The sequence below is a fragment of the Platalea leucorodia genome (genome assembly GCF_965183815.1).
Source record: "Platalea leucorodia genome assembly, chromosome: 9".
In the NCBI taxonomy this organism is placed as follows: domain Eukaryota; kingdom Metazoa; phylum Chordata; class Aves; order Pelecaniformes; family Threskiornithidae; genus Platalea; species Platalea leucorodia.
The window spans coordinates 50,285,986-50,303,689 of record NC_138831.1 but is presented as its reverse complement, the minus strand read 5'-3'; the positions used below and the strand labels follow the sequence as shown (position 1 = coordinate 50,303,689).

Here is a 17,704-nt window from a genome sequence, read left to right as displayed (position 1 = left end):
CACAGCTCACAGCGGTTCCCAGCACTTGGGATAAGCCCAAGTCCAGTGAGCATAATTTTTTATATGTCATAAAACCCTTTGCAAGCATTAAGGTAGGGAAGGAAAAGCGAGGAGATGCCATGGGCAGAGCAGGACCTCACTTGCCAAGGTCACTCTCTCCAGTCACCTTGTGAAGTCCCACCTGCCTGTCCTGCACCCCCATGGGAAAACGGGACGAGACGAGCGGGATCTACAGAGAAAAAATCTTTCCAACCACTGTATCCGTCTGAAGCCTTTCCTTGTCAGAAGCTTGATAATGACGGATGAGCTCCAGGCACCTCGCTAGGCTTTAAAGCTCCCAAAAAAGCCCTCTCAGATGCCTGTGGCCGTACACGAGAGCGCAGCAGCCCCGACTCCCCATGACCTACGGGGGCTGAGAATGCATCTGCGTGGCATCAGGTAGTCCAGGTCCTGCCAAAACAAAGACAAGCTGGAAATGGAAATTTGGCCCAAGAGCAGCAGGAGTTTTAATATTATACTCAGCTGTGCAGTCCCAGACAGTTTGAGGTCATTGCCACAGCTCTTGCAGATGTGACATTTATCACATTTTATTGTTGTTGGCCTCCCTCCGGCTGCCTTCCCCCGCCAGCCGACCCCGTGCCGCAGATGGGAGCGAGCGGCCTCTCGCTGCAGGTCCCCCGGAGGGTTTCTCTTCCAAAGGGGGGCTGCTTGCTTCTCCAATCTCAGAGCACAAAAATGCAGTGTGTGGGGCTGAGAATAAATCCTGCAAATCCCCCGCGTGGCCTCTTCTCTCCCTGGAAAGCCAAGGCTCTGCCCAAAGCCCAGCAGCATCTCCCGGGGGGATCAGGGGGATGCTCTCACCCACAGACCCCCCGCTCCTGGCTGGCACTTGGGGTTTTTTTTCCCCCTAATGTTTTCTCCAATCTGTTTCCAACCTCCGCAGGTAGCTTTTCGCCTGGATTTTGAATTCAGCAAGTCGATTTTCCTTCAAAGCATGGAGATCTACTTGATCGCCAACAGGTTAATGGTTGCTTTCTCCCTTGCACGTGTTTGCGAGGTCGATGGGACTTTGCCTGCTTGCGTTGGGTTTCCTTCTTCCATAGCCATAGGTGATGCTGGAGGCTTTACTCGGGGAATACCACAAGGAAACCTGATTGCCATGGGTTATCACAGAGTGTGCAGCCTTGTATTCACAAACTAGGCTTTTTTTATTTATCTATGTATTTATGTTGATCATTTTTCTGTATATGTGGAGGCTGTGCAGCTGCTGCCAGGCTCTGCGCCGAGCAGAAAGGGTCTCGGCCACTGCTGCTTTCTTACTCACCGTCACAACTGCAAATGCTCCCAGGAAAAATATCTCCTAACAGCTTTGCAAAATCCTCCTCGCTCACTTGCCCTGCACAGGTAAAGCTTTCTGACAGCCAAGGGAAATCTTGTTAGGGCTTTTTTTTTTCATTTTCATCATTAGAGCAGACGAGGATTTGCTCTGCCGGGGCTGCTACGCTGCTTTAAGGCTGCTGGGTGTGAAACCTCTCTCCAAATGATCTACTTTTATGGCCTTGGGCTAATAAAAGTTACAGAATAAAATTGCTCCTCTTTACGCTTTGGCCAAAAAGCAAAAGTTCAGCCCTTCTCCACCTGCTTCCTTATGACCCCCCCAAAAAACCCAGAGGGGAGCGGGCTCCCACCTCACCCCCCGCTTGCCCCGCTGCTGTTTCAGCGACAGCGAGGAGAAGGAGAGCACCAAGGACGACAACTTCGCCCACCTGAATTTTCAGCTGAAGTACGAAGCCGACCTGCTCTTCACCAGGTGCGTGTGTTGGAAGGGGACGCAGCTTTTGGGGGGACACGGCTTGCAGGGTGGCCTTTGGGACAACCAGCGCTGGCCCCACGGGAGCTGCGTTCAAACAGAGCCCAGCGCAAATTGGGTTTTAATTTGAGGAATCTGGGTTTGGTTTAGAAAAGGGGCTGAAGGAACCATAAAAATCACTCTGCAAGGATTCCTTGGTGCTGCACACCACGCTCGGTGGGTCCTTATAAAAATCAACAGCAAGAAGCAACGAGGTGCTGTGCTTTCACAATGTTTAAATGCACAAGTCTTATTAAATAGGTGTGAGGGCAATTTTTTTTTTAAGGGGAAAAAGTACTTATTGTAGGTAGTAATGTTCATAACATGTTACTAGCCAGTGTCTGGGCCGGTAGCCATCTCACTGAAAGTCCTCTCACCAGAAGCTCAGCTGAGGGATGTGTGTGGAAGGGTTTGGGCATCAACAGTAACTACAGCAGAGAGCGTCCTCGGTCCAAGAAGAGCAGGGAGCTAAGGCACAGATGATAATTTATTAACCTGATTATAAGAAAAAAACGTGGATCCCAGAAGCACATTCCCTGGCACAACTTGCTGTAATTCTTAGCAGATTTTTAAGACCTTCAGACATTTTATTTTTTTTCACACCAGAGGCAGTGGGGCACTGAAAATAAAACCACTTTAATATTTACAATTTACGGAGAGCGGGGGGATTCTCAATTTAACAAATATCGGAATCACCCTTACAGGAGAAGGAGACCTTAGAGAGGAAGTAGCAGCATGAAAAATTCAAATTTGTGCACCATGATGGGGAAAAAAGGGGGAATAATTTCAGAGAGGTTTGGGGGTTTTGGGCCACACGCCCTGTGTCCGTGACGCCTGCGAGCGTGTCCCATCACAGGTGCTCCCGGCCGGGCTCCCACCGGCACCCATCGGATGCTCCTGGCTCCTTTCCCTCCTCTCCAGCTGTGAAACAGAGATGTGATTTACCTCCCTGGATTTATACGTGATATTGAAACCACTGACCAGGGCTTTGGATGTCTCTGTTATAATAAAAAGGCCAGAAAAAAATCTACAAAGAAAGGGAAAATACTCCAGAAGCAGAATAGCGTGAAAATCCCATCTTTTTTTGCACGAGGTGGAGCCAGGCGATGGTTTCCATCCAAAATGGGGCCAGAAGGACCAAAAGTCCTCTCCTTGGGGAACCTGCCTGCAGAGGGGCTGGGGCAGCCCAGCCTAGTGCTGGGGGCAGCTGGGCATGGGGCTGCTTCGTGCTCCGTTTGCTCCAAGCCCTCCTCATGACTCGTCCTCCTTCGTCACGACAGGGCATCGAGCCTGGACTACTACGAAATCAGGTCGAACAGCTCCCTGGAGAGATACGACAGCATCGGCCCCCCCTTTCATTGCACCTTCAAGGTAAGGAGGGGGTTTTAAACTGGCTGAGGGACCCCCTCAAGCACCATCCCGAAGGTGGGAGGTGCCACGGCCACCCTGCTCATCCCCATCCCGCGGGACGCTGGCACCCCGTGCACACCTCTGTGCTCTGCCCTCGCAGCTGCAGAACCTGGGCTTCTTCCCCGTGGAGGGGGTGACCATCAAGCTCACCGTCCCCGTGGCCACCCGGGCAGGCAACCGCCTCCTGCTCCTGACCGAATTCGTGGTGGACCAGGTAGGAGGGGGTTTCATCCCCATTAAGCACGTGTGGGGCCTTTCTGCACCAGTGGGTCACCCCAGCCTTTTGCAAACCCCCCCATGCTCACACCTGCACGGACGGGTTTGGCTTGCGCCTGGGCTTCTCCCTTTTTCATTCGTTTGGCTGCAAACATGGAAAATGGTAGCGGCCAAAGGGTTTAGTCCAAGTATTTCTCCAAGCTAGACCTCCCTCCGGTATGCAGTGAATTCTTGAGGGTCTCGAAAGCACTAGCTGTGCCTGGGGTGAACTGCAGCCTTGCGCAGCCACACAAGCGGTGCGAGGGCTGGGGGCAGACCCCGGGGCATCCCGAGCCCCCCGCTGCCCCTGCAGCCGCGCGGGGCTCACGTGCCGGTGATGGAAAGAGCCCGGCACAGGGGACAGCGTGTTTATGGGCGGATTTGGCCTTGACAGGGGCGTTTTGTATTGACAGCTCTGGCAAAGTCCCCGTGTCACCTGTGACACCCCAGCGCACGTGGCTGGCGTCCTGGACAGGGCTCTCTGCCAGGCTGATTTTTTGCTGGGGAAGAGGCACAAAGCGCAGGAATTAATTAAAGTAGGATGCTGGATTCCTTTTGGGCCAGGATCTCCCCCAGCGCCGCAGCGCAGCGGTGGCAGCCACATCCCACAGTGACCCCAGCTCAGCCGCCAGCACCAGCAAAGCCCAGGGGGTGCCGGGGTCCCCCCCTTCCACCAGGATGGGTGCCGAGCATGGGGCAGGACGCGGGGAGGTGGCCGCCGTGGTCCCCGTCCCCATGCTTGGAGCCCATCAGCTTCTCCCGCAGGAGAACGCAACCTGCGACATCTGGGGAAACACCACCGACTACCGGAGGACGCCCGCCGAGGAGGACCTCTCCCGCATCCCCCACCTGGTAGGTGCCTTCATGGGCCTGATCCTGGCCCCGGGCTGAGCCCTGCTGCCCCAGGTAGCCACCAAACCAGAGAGAAAGCCCCCGGGAGGGGGATGCCCCATGGCCACAGGGGAGGACGGGTGCGTGGGCCCTCCGCCGAGGTTTGGATCTCGCTCCCCTCGATGCGTGCCAGAGGAGAAGCCCAGGGGACCTTCATCCCCTTCTCAGCAGCGATGCTCCCACGCCACAAACTTCTCCCCTTGCAGAACCACAGCAACTCCGACATCGTTTCCATCGACTGCAATGTGAAACTAGCCCCCAACGAGGAGATGAACTTGCACTTGCGTGGTAATCTGTGGATGAAGTCTCTGAAAGCAGTAAGTCCTCCCTTTGAGGAGAAATCCCCCAAAGGAGCCCTCGCACCACGAAAACATGGGGTTTTTTTTTCCTCTCCTGTGATTGCCTTCCCTCCCAGGGACCCTGGGCATCTGTGGGGTGATTTTTGTTTTCAAATCCTCCTTATTCTATCAGTGTGTGCATCCAACATCCCACACAGCACCTCATCATGGGGAATTTAATCTCGAGCAGTCCTTTTTGCTGCAATTCAGCCACACTCACTACTTGACCTGCATCGGCCTCCCCCACGGATGCAGCACACCGCATCCCTGGCATGGATGCAGCACACTGCATGGATGCAAAGCCGTGGTGGGGAGCAAAGCCATGGGGGGCACCCGGTTGGGGCGCTGGGTCCTCTGCCATGGCCGGTGCTCATGTCCAGCATCTCTTCGCACAGCTGAAGTTCAAGTCACTGAAGCTCACCACAAACGCCGCTCTCCAGCGACGCTTTGGGAGCCCCTTCATCTTCCGCGAGGAGGACCCCAGCCGCCAGGTGAGCCCCCGGCCAGGACGGTCACACACGGACCCGGCAGCCTTGGGGATGCTGCAACACCCTGCTCTGACCCCAGCGGGAAAAACGCTGCGGCCGGCAGAAAGGCTGGAGCGACCCGCGCTGGGGACCCGGCTCCGCAGAGCCCAGGGCAGCTCGGTGCAGGTGTGGTCGGAGCCAGGCAGCTCCGGTCCCAGCACCACCAGACTGAGCAGGGAAAACCTGAGCCAAATCACTGGTGCGTGGGGTGGGCATCCTCCCCAGCAGCTCCAGCACCCTCCCAAGGGGAGGGGACGCTCAGCATCCCCACCATCATGCCCGTCCTCCCCATCCCCTGCCTGCCCGGCTCTTGCACCCGGCGGCAGCAGCGTATTTTGATGCTCTTTCCTTGCAGATAACATTTGAAATCTCCAAGCCGGAGGAGTCGCAGATCCCCATCTGGATCATCCTGGGGAGCACGTTAGGAGGTCTCCTGCTCCTGGCCCTGCTCGTCCTCGCGCTCTGGAAGGTGAGCAGCCCTTAAGCAGCACCCGCTGGAGGCTCGGTGGAGACCCCATGCATGGAGGGACCCCCTGGCCCCCCAGTTCTGTGTCCCACAAGCCCCTCCGCACCACCAGGAATCACAAAAAAAAGCTCCTCTAACCTCTTTCCGCTTCCATATTATTTATGTTCAGGGTCTAAACCTCCCGGCAATATCCCATTAAAAGAAAGACTCTTCCCAGCAATCAGCGGAAGTAATGGTGGGGTTTTCTTTTGTTTCTCTTTAATCCCTACAGCTTGGATTTTTTAAAAGCGGGAGCCGCAGGCGAGCGGCGGAGCGGGAGCGGGAGCGGAGCGCCCAGGGGCTGGAGTGATGCCGCCGGGGCCACCGGCTCCCCCCGCACCCCCTCCCAGCCCCTCGCCAGTTACGGAGCAGAGGTTCGCCTCGATGCCGAGGGATTTGGGTGCTGAGCTCGGGTTTGCATCGAGATGAGAGTACACCCCTTTGTGTGAAGTCACCTAAACAGGTCCAAAAGCCAAAAAAAAAAAAAAAAGCCCAAACCCTACACACCCCCAAATCCCCAACCCCTACTCACGGCCCCGCGCCACAGCGAGAGGAGCTTCAAACTGGGTTTGCAGTGAGGTGGCAGGGGTGCGGGGACGGAGGGGCCACCGAAGCAACGTGCCCCGTAAATCGAGGCAAACTACGGGTGCGAAAATCTTTAAAAAAGCATCTCCTTAAAAAAAAAAAAAATGAGGATTGCTCCTTCCCGTGGCGGAGCTGTAGCAAACGCCCGGGCTTTGCTGGCCATGGCTCTCAAACTGCGTTGCATTCGTTAACCGGAGCAATTGGGTGGAGATTTTAATTTGCCGCCTTCTTAATGCACTGAATACAAATGATAGCAAATTAAAGCACCTTAATGCAAATCTCCAGTGTCCAGCTGTACATACTTATTTTAAAAATATTTACCTGTTTAAGCAAAGGAGAAAAAAAATAATCAAAAAATTGAGAAAAAAAAAAAATCAAAACCCAGTTTGAAGTGTTTTCTACACACTGAGCAGTTTCGAAGAGCTTGTGTCCAGCAAGGGTCCGCACGTGTATTATAACTGTACATACTTGGTGTCACGCGAAACCAGATGGTCGGTGCTGTTTGACAAAAATCTTTCTTTTTGCATAACAGAATTATTTATGCTAATATTAATTTTATGGATGAAAAGAAAGCATATGTCCGCCGGATGTGTAATGAAGTTTTTGTTAAATACTGTCCTAGTATTTTTTAAGGATTAAAAATACAGTATTTTAAAAATGAACAGCCTCTACTCCCCTTCTGTGCTAGCCCACTTCCACGGCTCGGCTGGGCACGGGCGGGAGCTGCTCGCACCCCTCTGGGACGCAGCGGAGGAGGACGGGGCTCAGACTTTTTCCTCCAGTTATTTACTGTGGGGTGCAAGCTTTTTGCAGCCTGTCTTTACAGGGATGCTGTCAGGAGGGACGAGCGGCCGGGGGTGCAGCCCCAGCGCCCTTGTGAGCCCGGAGGAAGGCGTGCTGCAGAACCAGCCCCGTGCGTTGTATAAAATGGGGGGGGGGGGGAAATCTGATTTTTCACATTGCTAGCATCCTCACCTGGAATGGGAGTTGTTAATGTCGGAGTTTCTGGCTGGTTCGGGTCTCGGCTCTCCTGGGGGCCCGGCTGGGGTGCAGGGCTACCCCGGAGAGCCAAAATCCCGGGGCAGGGACCAGGGCGGGTGCCCGGGGCTCCGCGAGCCCAGGGCAGGGCTGGCACTGCCAGCGCTCCCGCTGCCCCAAAGAGACCAAAGTCTGCAGAGTTATTTCTTTCTCCCTCTTCATGCTCAACCAGTTTTCCTTACTGCTGTTGAAAGCGCATAGGCAGGATGCATGAGGACTACTGATGGCATCTTTCCAACCTTTTATTGCTAGGAAAAAAATAAATAACTGCTTTTCAAGGCTTTGCCCAAAAGCTTCTCAGCCCTCGGTGCCATGAAAACAGCAGCCGAGCCCGCACAGTGCCCCCCTCCCTGCCCAGGCGTTCGATCCCTGCAGCCGCGAGGGACAGCAGCAAGGGCTGGGCAGGAGCCTTCAGCGGGGCGTCCCCAGGGACACGGGGGTGGTGGGTGCCTTCCCGCCGCCTCCAGACCCACATATAACGGCATACACATATCTGTGTGCGTACATATTTTTTATGTGCTATATATATATATATGTATATGTCTGTGTGTGTTTATATCCTCCCGCTTTAGGAAACCATGCTCACAGGCAAGATGGTGCACCAGCTTTGGGGGGTGTACGCGTGTGTGTGTGTGTGTGTGTTTACGTATATGTGTTTGTGTGTGAATGTGTGTCTACGTATACGTGTGTGTGTGTATATATATGTGTGTGTGTGTGTGTGTGTGGTATATGTATATAAGTGCGTGTGTATTTGAGAGCAAGAGCATGTCCGGCCTCCAGCTTTGGGAAGCCGTGCTCACACAGGACACTGTGCACCAGCTACGATCTCTGTGTGTGTGTGTATATACATATATATATATAAAAATATGTAGATGTGTGTACATATACATATGTGTGCGTGTGTATTTGAGAGCAAGAGCATCTCCAGCCTCCAGCTTTGGGAAGCCCTGCTCACAGGGGACACTGTGCACCAGCTACGATCTCTGTGTGTGTGTGTGTGTGTGTGTGTGTGTGTGTATACATATATATATAAAAAAATATGTATATGTGTGTACATATACATATGTGTGCGTGTGTATTTGAGAGCATCTCCAGCCTCCAGCTTTGGGAAGCCCTGCTCACAGGGGACACTGTGCACCAGCTACGATCTCTGTCTGTGTGTGTGTGTGTGTGTGTGTGTGTACATATATATATATGTATATATGTGTGTACATATACATATGTGTGCATGTGTATATGCTTATGTATGTATATATAAAAGGTGTGCCTGTATATACACATAGGCATATACATGTGTGTGCATGCATATGTGTGTGTATACATATATCTTTCCACACTGTCCCTGTACACGTATCTCCCACCCAGCACGTCCCCGGGCCCCGAGCAGCGGCTGTCGCCCACCGGTACCCGGCCTCAAAGCATCAGTGCTGTGGGTTCAAATGTAAAGAGGGTTTGTAGCTACTGAGATCTTGATTAAAGGTACTTACACCGACAGCTTTTATCAATTTAACTCAAAACAGCGCAGGCAAAGCGGTCGAGCTGCTCCGCACAGTTATTTCGGTTCAAACTGACGCTCACGCAGAGGGGACCGGAGTGAACGGGCACCGCTGACACGGGGGGACGGGGCTCGAGGCCGGGGGGTCCCCGCGGAGCCACGTCTGCAGGGCCACCGCTCCCCCGCCGGGCTGGCACCGTGCAGCAGCAGCGATGGGGCTGGCGTCTGGTCCCTGCCAAACACAAAACTGGAGTCCTGTCTTTGTAAAAAAAAAATAAATAAAAGTGAGTCGTTTTCAGAAAAGAGTTTTCTTTACCAAGCCAAGTGCTTTCCCCTGCTTGCTGATGCTGAGGCTCTGGGGTAGAGCTGAGCAGCGGTTGCCTCCACGGAGATGTAGAAATCTATGGAATAAACGTGGAAAAACGGATTTTTCACCCAGCTGCATGATGCCAGAAGCAGCTAGGGCTCTCGTCACCACCTAAGGACCATGGTATAAGCATAGCCGACCCAAAGACGAGCATGTGAAATGCCAGCCGTAGCTCCCTCCGTGTGCGGCGGCGCTGCCCTTCTGCTCGGGAACTCGCCTCCCCGAGCGCATCCCTCCGGATAGAGGGACCGAGACGCCGGCAAGCAGGGCCGAGGGTTTGCTCAGCATCGGCTGAACGTGGGCTGGCCTCGGCAAGGTCTATTTTTAAAAGCCGGTCTGCTCCCCGACAGCAGCTCCCTGCGCTGAGCCAGCTCTATAAATAACAGCTCACCACCGACGGGCACGCACACCTCGTCCCTGGCGGGGGGACGTCACGCAGCTCCTTTTCCCCAGTGAAAGGAGCACCTGTGGGGTTTGCACGGGTTTTTTTTCCAAGAGCTCTAAATAACTCCCACAAAGAGCGAGCGCACTCTTTCAGCTTTTAATGCTTGAAAAAGAAATTCCCAGACTAAGGAGAGGGAAGGTGCCGGGACGCCGACAGCCGTGACGGACTTTGCTGCAACCACAGGCATGCAGAAACAGGCACCCACCGTTTTTGGTTTGTTTTTTTTTTTCCTATCCTTTGGCCAAGAGCTTTTACTGCCGTAGCGGAGGCGGCAGAAGAGCCGATGCCGCCTTCCCGGGCTGCGGACAAGCGGGAACCCGTCTTCACCAGGAACCGGGACAAAGCCCAGGGTCCGCACCCGAGACAGGGGTGGCTTTAGCATCAGCTGCTCCTCCATGGCACAGACCTTCCCCCTCTGTATAATAAAGTGCTTTGCAATCTACTGACAAGAAGTTTTATTGCTGCTTCTGGGTAACAGCATCCTCTCTCTTCAGGTCTTCACATATTGAAATCATCCCAGGAACGGCACGAACAAAGCAGAACCTCAGCAAATATCCTGCAACGGAGCCAAAAGTGGGAAAGGATCAGAGCAAAGCCACAGGAAGCAGCAGCTTTTCCACAAGATTGTTTGTTGTAACATTTCTTTCTTATTAAAAAAGCAGAATTGTGGGAGGAGCAGCCTCTTCCACCTTATTATTACCTACAGATATTTCAAGCACGCACGTTTGTTCCAAGAAGGGTTGTACGCAGGTATTTCACATGAACACAACACTTACATTACTCCATGTCAGAAACAGGTCCTGAGGAAAAAAAAAAACAAACACAGTGCAAGGAAATGCTGTCTTAATCAATGATACAGCAACCTGTACCGGTGTCCAGTCCAGAATGCTTTGCTCACAGCAAGCCGTACTGGCTGCCGAAAGGCTTCAGCCCTCGCCCCTCTTCACCCCCGCTCTCCCAAGCCAAAGAGACCCAAGGGCCACCGACCCCCAGTTGTAACCACACGCACCTCAGGAATTATAAACGTGCAAGTCTCCAAGGGAACAGCAAGGCAGCAGAGCTCTGTTCGAAGCACGTGGCACAGTAAAACAGAAGACCTTTTTTTCTGCAACGTGTACGCACCGATTCATATATTCATTAACTTTAACTGAGTCAGCTACCAGCAACTTTAGCAGCTAAGTGATAATCATCTGGTGCGTGTTCTCAAGTTGTTGGAGCTTCTGGTTCAAAGCTTTAGCCGTAACGGACACAATCCCACAATGGGAGACTAAAAGCATTCCCCAGTTCTCAATGATGAGCCACAGTGACTTAAACATTTTTTATGGTTTGTTTTTTTCACTTCCAACAGCCAGGTTAAAAATCGCCACTGTAAATTCGCAGCAAAATACAAAACTGCAGCTTTCCTGATGACTGCAGCTGAGTACACCTCGGCACGCGGGGGGACGACATTTCGGGTAATACTTCACAGGAACGGCAACACCTTCCCAACCCTCTGACAACATCCGTGTCCTGCTTTAAGGCCCCAGGTGGCCGAATTTGGCTTTGCCATTTTGCCTGACGTGCGACTGCAAGAGCCGTGGTTTTTAAATGCAGTAGTCCAACCTACCTGAGATATGACGGACCCATTTTTCATTTTAGGAGCTAGCTTCTAGCAGAGTAAAGTTTGCAGCTTAGAAGACACAGTATTTCTAAAGCTCTTCCCTTTCAGGAGACACAACGCACGGTACCATACAACCCAAGCAGGGCTGTTCTGCTTGGCACTAGACAAAAATTAAGAGTTACAAGCTAATTCCACATTCAATGTTTATTTATTTGTAATACAAATAGAAACGTGTGCCCAAATCTCGCCTTGAAGTTCTACCCAGATTGTTTAAAAAAAACCTACAGAACATTCTTTCATCATCTGAGAATTAAAAAGTTGCATTTAAAATAAACAGAGTTTTCAGTAGCCTGTCAAAACAAGTGACATTTTACTGCCGGGAGTATCTGCAACTTCTACCAAGGAGAAGTACTTTCTCAAGCAACAGCGTTATTATACAATCAGTTGCTTATCATAAAAGATCTTACGATAGGACAATTTTTTAAAAATCAGTTTTAATAGAGATTTTCATAATGAAAGGAGTAAAAATCATGAAAAATCCTCAAGTCCAATTCAGGGAGGCACAGACTCCACGCTTATTGGAAAAGCCAGTTTCAAGCAGTATCCCGCTCCAAAGGAAGACTCTCTTTGGCGACAGACTACTCCATTAGGAAGATACAGCATTTGGAATCCAAGAGTGCACTTTTACATACTTTGAGTCAAAAAGGTGCGTGTTGATCATTGAAACAACAAAAAACAAGTTAAAAGCATTTTGAAATGTTGGGACACACACAAACACAAATACCCTATAAATTTTCTAGGTATCCATGCATGATCTTTATATATGAGCAACTTTGCTACATAAAAAGAAACCATGACTCCGGTTCATTTCGGTCAATGTGCAAGCTCCTTTTTCAAAAGTTATTCAATACTTACTGCAGTAGTGTAAATGAAGAGCTTGATACTTCAACTATTATTAGATGAACATACCATAGCTGAATTTAAACCTGTATTTCCTAAAAGAGCATTCCATACGTCTGTAGCTGTTGATAACCGCTGTTCAAAATTTAATTTAAAACAAATTAAAATTTTCAAATGTTACCAACATCTTCAGCATTAACTGAAAGGCATAAAAAGATGGTGAGGTATGAGAGCAATGGACTGCTCTGTATGTCGAGACTTCGCTTTTAACCAACTACCACATCATTTCCAATTGTTCTTTCCCACCTCACTCCAGGAAGTTTTAAATTAAATTTGCAAAGCTGCTGCCTCGGTAGCACAGTGACACAGGCTTTCAGAGGTGCCTTTGTAAATAACTACCTAAAGCATTCGGCTGCAAATCCTAAGTGGAGATGTGTATTGGCAACAAAACATCCTGCACAAGCTACACTGGGATTCTTTCCATTTTGTTTATAAAAAACAAAGAGATAACGAAGCAATTCGTTTAATCAAAAGAAATGACCAAAATCTCAAACATCAGATTTGACTACAGGAAAACGCTGTGGCTTTTTTTTCCCCCCGCCAAGATCTGCATGAGAATTGAGGCTGCAGACAGAATCCAGAGGAACCCAAAAAAAAAAAAAAGGATAGAGAAAAACAACTCCGTGTATACATATGTATTCTGCTGTCTGCAGTTGATGTCGTCCCGGGATAGCACCACCACGAAAGATTTTATGTAGCCTAGTGAAACTTCACAAATTCTTCCAGAGTTCTGGGGATCTGGTTTTGGTAGCTGATGTTATAGATCCGTACTGCTCGGGCAGCCAGGCACTTGAGACTCAGCTTCATTTGAGTTTTAAGGAGTATTTCAGACACCCCTGTTGTACTTTTATCAAGAGGGGTTTTCTTCTGCTTATTCGTCATGTCTGTATGAGCACCAGCCTCCACCAGGCTAATGATGATGGAATGCAATGTCAAGAAGTCACTGATGGGCCTGTGGTACTGGACAATGATGTGGAGCGGACTGTTTCCTTCGCTGTCCACAGCGTTCACGTCAGCACCACAATCTAGCAAGAGTTTTGTGACAAGCGCGTTAGGAAAGCTGCAGACATCATTCGTGTGGAAGTCGTCAACCGGTGTACTGGAATTGACGGCGTGATGCAGCAAACTGGAGCCATCCCGAGTTCTGGGGTCGAGGTGAATCAGGTTGTAAATCTGTTTGTTGATTCGTGACTGATCCTCCTCGCTGCACTGGGTCTTGGTAGAGATGCAGACTAAGTAGAGAAAGGTAAAAATGTTGCATTCGTAGTTGTCCATGGCCGTGTGGATGTCAGAGTCTTGGGTGGTTTTGATCCGGGACATGCCTTGCTCTATTTCCAAGACGCTGCACCTCAGAACGCTCTCGATGTCCTTGGCTTTAACAGGCTCGTTTAAGTGTATCATCTGAGAAAAGACTTGAGCGAACCTCAGGAGGTCCTTATGAGTGTTCCTGTTGCCTTTTTGCCTTAGATGCAACGCGTGGAGCCATAGCTTGATACACTGTTCAAACTCCATGTTATCTGCATAAACAGCCCCCCGGTAAATAATGGGGTGAGAAACATCGATGTTGTCCGAGCCCAGAATTCTTTCTCGCACAATGAGGCCTTCCATGTGAAGGGCATCTCTGTCCTGCCTAATAGACTCTAATTCCTGAGGAGTCCTGCATTCAGTCCTGTTTCCATAAGCTTCAATTTGTGGAAGAACTTCTTTTTCAATTATATTCTCGCTGTCTCGGTACCTCTCCAGCATCGCTAAATATAAATAGTGGTAAGTCTTCAGTATATCGTAGTTTTCTCTGTCATTTGCGAACGAGGCACCCAGAAGTTCCAGAGCTTCAATCCGGCTTCTCCTATCACAGTCGGCGTGCGCGAGCAGCAGCTCTACAACGTCGGCCTTGCAGCTCTCGGCAGCGACTTTCAGCGGAGTCATCCCATGGCCGTTCACCATCATCGCCGCCTTCCACTTGACCAGCTCCCTCACTATTTCCAAGTGGCCGGCTTCGGCCGCGAAGTGCAACGCCGTGGCACCGCAGTGGGCTTTGGCGTTGGGATCGGCATGCTGCTCGAGGAGGTACCTCACCACGTCCGTGTGGCCTTTGTAAGCCGCAATCATAAGGCAAGTGTTGTCGTACTTGTTGGCGATGCTGATGTTGGCGTTGTTTTCCACCAGGTATTTCACAATGTCCAGTCTGCCATCGAAACAGGCAGCCCTCAGGGGAGTCGAGTTGGTCACCGTAGTGTGATTCACGTTGGCGCCGTGACTCACCAGCAATTTGACTACTTCAAAGTGGCCGGCTCCTGCTGCACACCAGAGAGCTGTGGCTCCATCAATGACAAAGCTAAAAACGTAAAGACAGAAACAAGCAGTTAAACCCACGCTCTTTCAAAAGCATCTTTTACAGACAGACGAGCAGTAGGCAACAGGCACGAACATACTCAGCCACTCAAAGATATTTTATAGCCATCCTGGTTTTGTACTTGAAGGAACTTACCGGGGTAGCCAAGGTAAAAGAATGAGAGACTCATCAAGCACACAGACCTCCCGGAGGAAGAAGTGCTGGAAGCTGAAACTTCAAAGCAGCCAGGGGATTTAGCTACATTTTGCACTACTACTTCCCGGGCTGCTTTGAAGATCCTACCTGCGAGCTCCAGCCCTCAGCCTACGGGGGTCTCAGGAAGAATAGTTACAAGAATTACTGCTTCTCTGATGCCTTGTGCCAGAGACTGACACATTAAAGAACGAGAGAAAAGTTAAAATTGACATATTGACACAAAAAACCAAACTCAGACTCAAATAACAGTATAGCTACACAATACACCGGCCCTGGCAGCACAGCTGGCGGAAGAATTTCGTATCGCTTCACTCGTTCTCTCTCCCTGAGCTGCAAAATTGCCACCGCTGCCCCGATACCTCCTGTTCGAGAGACCGCACCATAAACCAGACCAGCCGTCTGGCCACACAAATGGAACTCCAGGAATAAAATAAAATTTAAACAGCAGAAGTTCTTCTGTTTCACAGATCTGTTTTACGTCATGGCCTTGTAGACCATGACGTCAATCAGCTTGCTGGCACTTGTAAATGAGGGAAGAGTTAACTTCAGCAAAGCATTACAGTTTCTTAGCTGTTTTCATTCCCAAATCCAGCACGCTGTGTAACTACAAAGATAAAGGCTGATGTCCCTTCCATCCCCCTGCTTCTGGAGCAGCACTTTAACTTAGAAACAGGCGGCGTTCACACCGCAGTTAATACACACTCGAGAAGTGTCCCAAATCACAGAGGAGGGACAAATATCTCATTCCGTATGTCCAAACAGTCACATTTCCCAAAGTTAAAATATCGTAGGACACCGACTTAATTTTAACAGCTATTTTCATCATTTTACGAAGCTCTCACGTAGCTCAACAGGAATAGTTGTGTAATCCAACACCTCTAGACAACATTTCAGAGGCCATTTAAGAGCTCTGGCATGCAGAGACGTCTACACCTTTATTCACAGTAAGAAGCTCCTTATTTTGTAAATAAGCACATTGAAATACTTTTATATTGAAACAGGAGGAAAGTCAGGACCTAGGATTTGTTAATGAACACGAGGTGATTTATTGGTGCGGTACAGGGCTATATTTACAAGTCAAAAGCCCGGAGCCCAAACAAGCGGAGCTGCTGTGCCACCTTATCTCGAGAAGAACGACAGTAACGCGGGATCACATGCCGCCTCCTCTCTTCTCGCCAGGCTGCGGCTCCCACTGTGCCCATTGTGTCTCAGACAACACCTCCTTTAATCTGCACCAGGCAGAGGCTCTGGCAAGCAGATCACCAGCCCATCAAGGCACAGCTTGAGAAAGGAGAAAATTCAGCAGCAGAGGGGGGCTGACAGCCCTTCCTATCGCTTTCTGTCAACAGAAGCCCTCCCTTTAGCTGAATTTGCGGCAGATCTCACCCTAGGTATTCTCAATCAGTTTTTCCTTGTGGAAAAAAGGGGCTGGAAGAAAAGAGGAAGAAAGAAAATAACCCAAACTGCACAGGGAAGTGGGTTCCTCCCGCTTCATTCAGCATGTAAGAACCAAGCCGGTCTTTCCCGGGCCAGGTGGAGCTGCGCAGGCAGAGCTCCGGCTCACCAAGCAGCAGCCAGACGAGCGATATCAGCGGGGACCCATTACGATCCCTCTTGCTCAGTATCTGATGTCAGCCCTCCTCCCTGCGCAAGCTACCTGCAAAACCTGAAGCCGTTCAAAAGACCGATCTACCTTCACGATTAGTCAGCCTGATGTTGAAAACTGACAGACGGGCAAAGGACTTGATGAGCACTGTGGGAGATTTTAAAAACGACGTTCCTCCTTCCTTCTGCTGTGGCAGAACAGCGCCCGGGGACCTGGACATCGCTGCCTGGCTTCTCCCCAAACGGTGGCATCAGCACCGCTGCCCCCGCCGGGTCCCAGCTGAGGGCTTGGCACCACACTCCCACCTAAAATGTCACACCTCTCTCCCGGCCATCCCGTACACTGGCTCCCTGCGGCGAGGGAGAGATGTTCTTTGGGACGCCTGGGGTGGATGCTGAAAAACCCTCAATTTGAGTAAACCAAGGCCTGGCTCCCGGAGTGCAGATACCACCCTACCCTGACCCAACGCCTCCCGTCACCGGCAGCAGCAAGCAATCTCACAGAAATCTCCCCTTTTGGCACAGCGGGAGAGAACACGAGGTGACCTGCTCGCCGAGGGGAGCCTCGATGAGGAGCTCTCCAGGCTGCGGCGAATATTCTTCTGCCTACAGGCAGACCTCAGAAGGGCAAAGGCGTTTGTGGTTCACAAATCATCAGGTGGGGGGATCTCGAACAGCAAAGCCGTTTTTACGGCTAATAAAGCACCTTTCCCAACGCCAGCCGGGGCTCCGCGCCCCTGTGCCGCGCCGGTACCGAGGCCGGTTTCTGTCGGCGGCGTTGCCGGATGGCATCGCGCTCTACCTACCCGTCGAAGCGGACCGTGCCGGTCTGCTGGGTCTGGACGCGGTAGTGCTCGAGGAGCAGGCGGACCACCTTGGTGTGGCCGTTGCGGGCGGCGATGATGAGCGGGGTGGAGCGCTGCCCGCCGTGCTGGCTGACGTAGCCCAGCAGGTATTTGATGTCACTCTCGGAGCGGTTGAGGAGCAGCGCGGCCAGGGTCAGCACTCGCCCCTCGCTCGCCGCCTTGTACACGTACCCGGCCAGGCCCTCCATCGCCGCCTCCTCCTCCTCCCGACTGCGGCCCCGGCGACCGGGCCGGCCCCGCTCGGGCCTACCGGCCTGCCCCGCCGCCGGGGCGGCCTCTCCCTCCGCCTCCTCCTCCGTCCTGCCTCGGTGCCCGGCGGGGGGCACATGCGGCCCCCTCGGGGCCAGCCGCCCCCCGGGCCCGGCCAGCCCCTCCGGGCCGGCGGCGAGGCGGGGCAGCCCCAGCTCCCCCCCGCCGCCG

At 51.7% G+C, this 17,704-nt stretch overlaps 2 protein-coding genes across 2 annotated transcripts in view; one reads left to right on the top strand and one right to left on the bottom strand.

Moving 5' to 3' along the window:
• ITGA11 (integrin subunit alpha 11) overlaps positions 1-7,665 on the top strand; it is a gene marked incomplete at both ends in the record, with an annotated part of 50,873 nt that extends 43,208 nt beyond the window's left edge. Inside the window, 9 exons of the mRNA XM_082321719.1 lie at positions 944-1,020; positions 1,721-1,810; positions 3,130-3,220; positions 3,360-3,473; positions 4,280-4,366; positions 4,612-4,722; positions 5,139-5,234; positions 5,626-5,739; positions 7,651-7,665. Coding sequence (XP_082177845.1) covers positions 944-1,020; positions 1,721-1,810; positions 3,130-3,220; positions 3,360-3,473; positions 4,280-4,366; positions 4,612-4,722; positions 5,139-5,234; positions 5,626-5,739; positions 7,651-7,665 — 795 coding nt within the window. The remainder of the gene's footprint in view (positions 1-943; positions 1,021-1,720; positions 1,811-3,129; positions 3,221-3,359; positions 3,474-4,279; positions 4,367-4,611; positions 4,723-5,138; positions 5,235-5,625; positions 5,740-7,650) is intronic.
• Positions 7,666-11,495: 3,830 nt separating this feature from the next.
• On the bottom strand, positions 11,496-17,581 carry FEM1B (fem-1 homolog B). The gene is made up of 2 exons (XM_082322212.1): positions 17,225-17,581; positions 11,496-14,600 (listed from the first exon to the last, which is right to left on the bottom strand). The coding sequence occupies exons 1-2, from the start codon at positions 17,470-17,472 to the stop codon at positions 12,965-12,967; spliced, it is 1,884 nt and encodes a 627-aa protein (XP_082178338.1). The 5' UTR covers positions 17,473-17,581; the 3' UTR covers positions 11,496-12,964.
• Between the last annotated feature and the right edge of the window lie 123 nt (positions 17,582-17,704).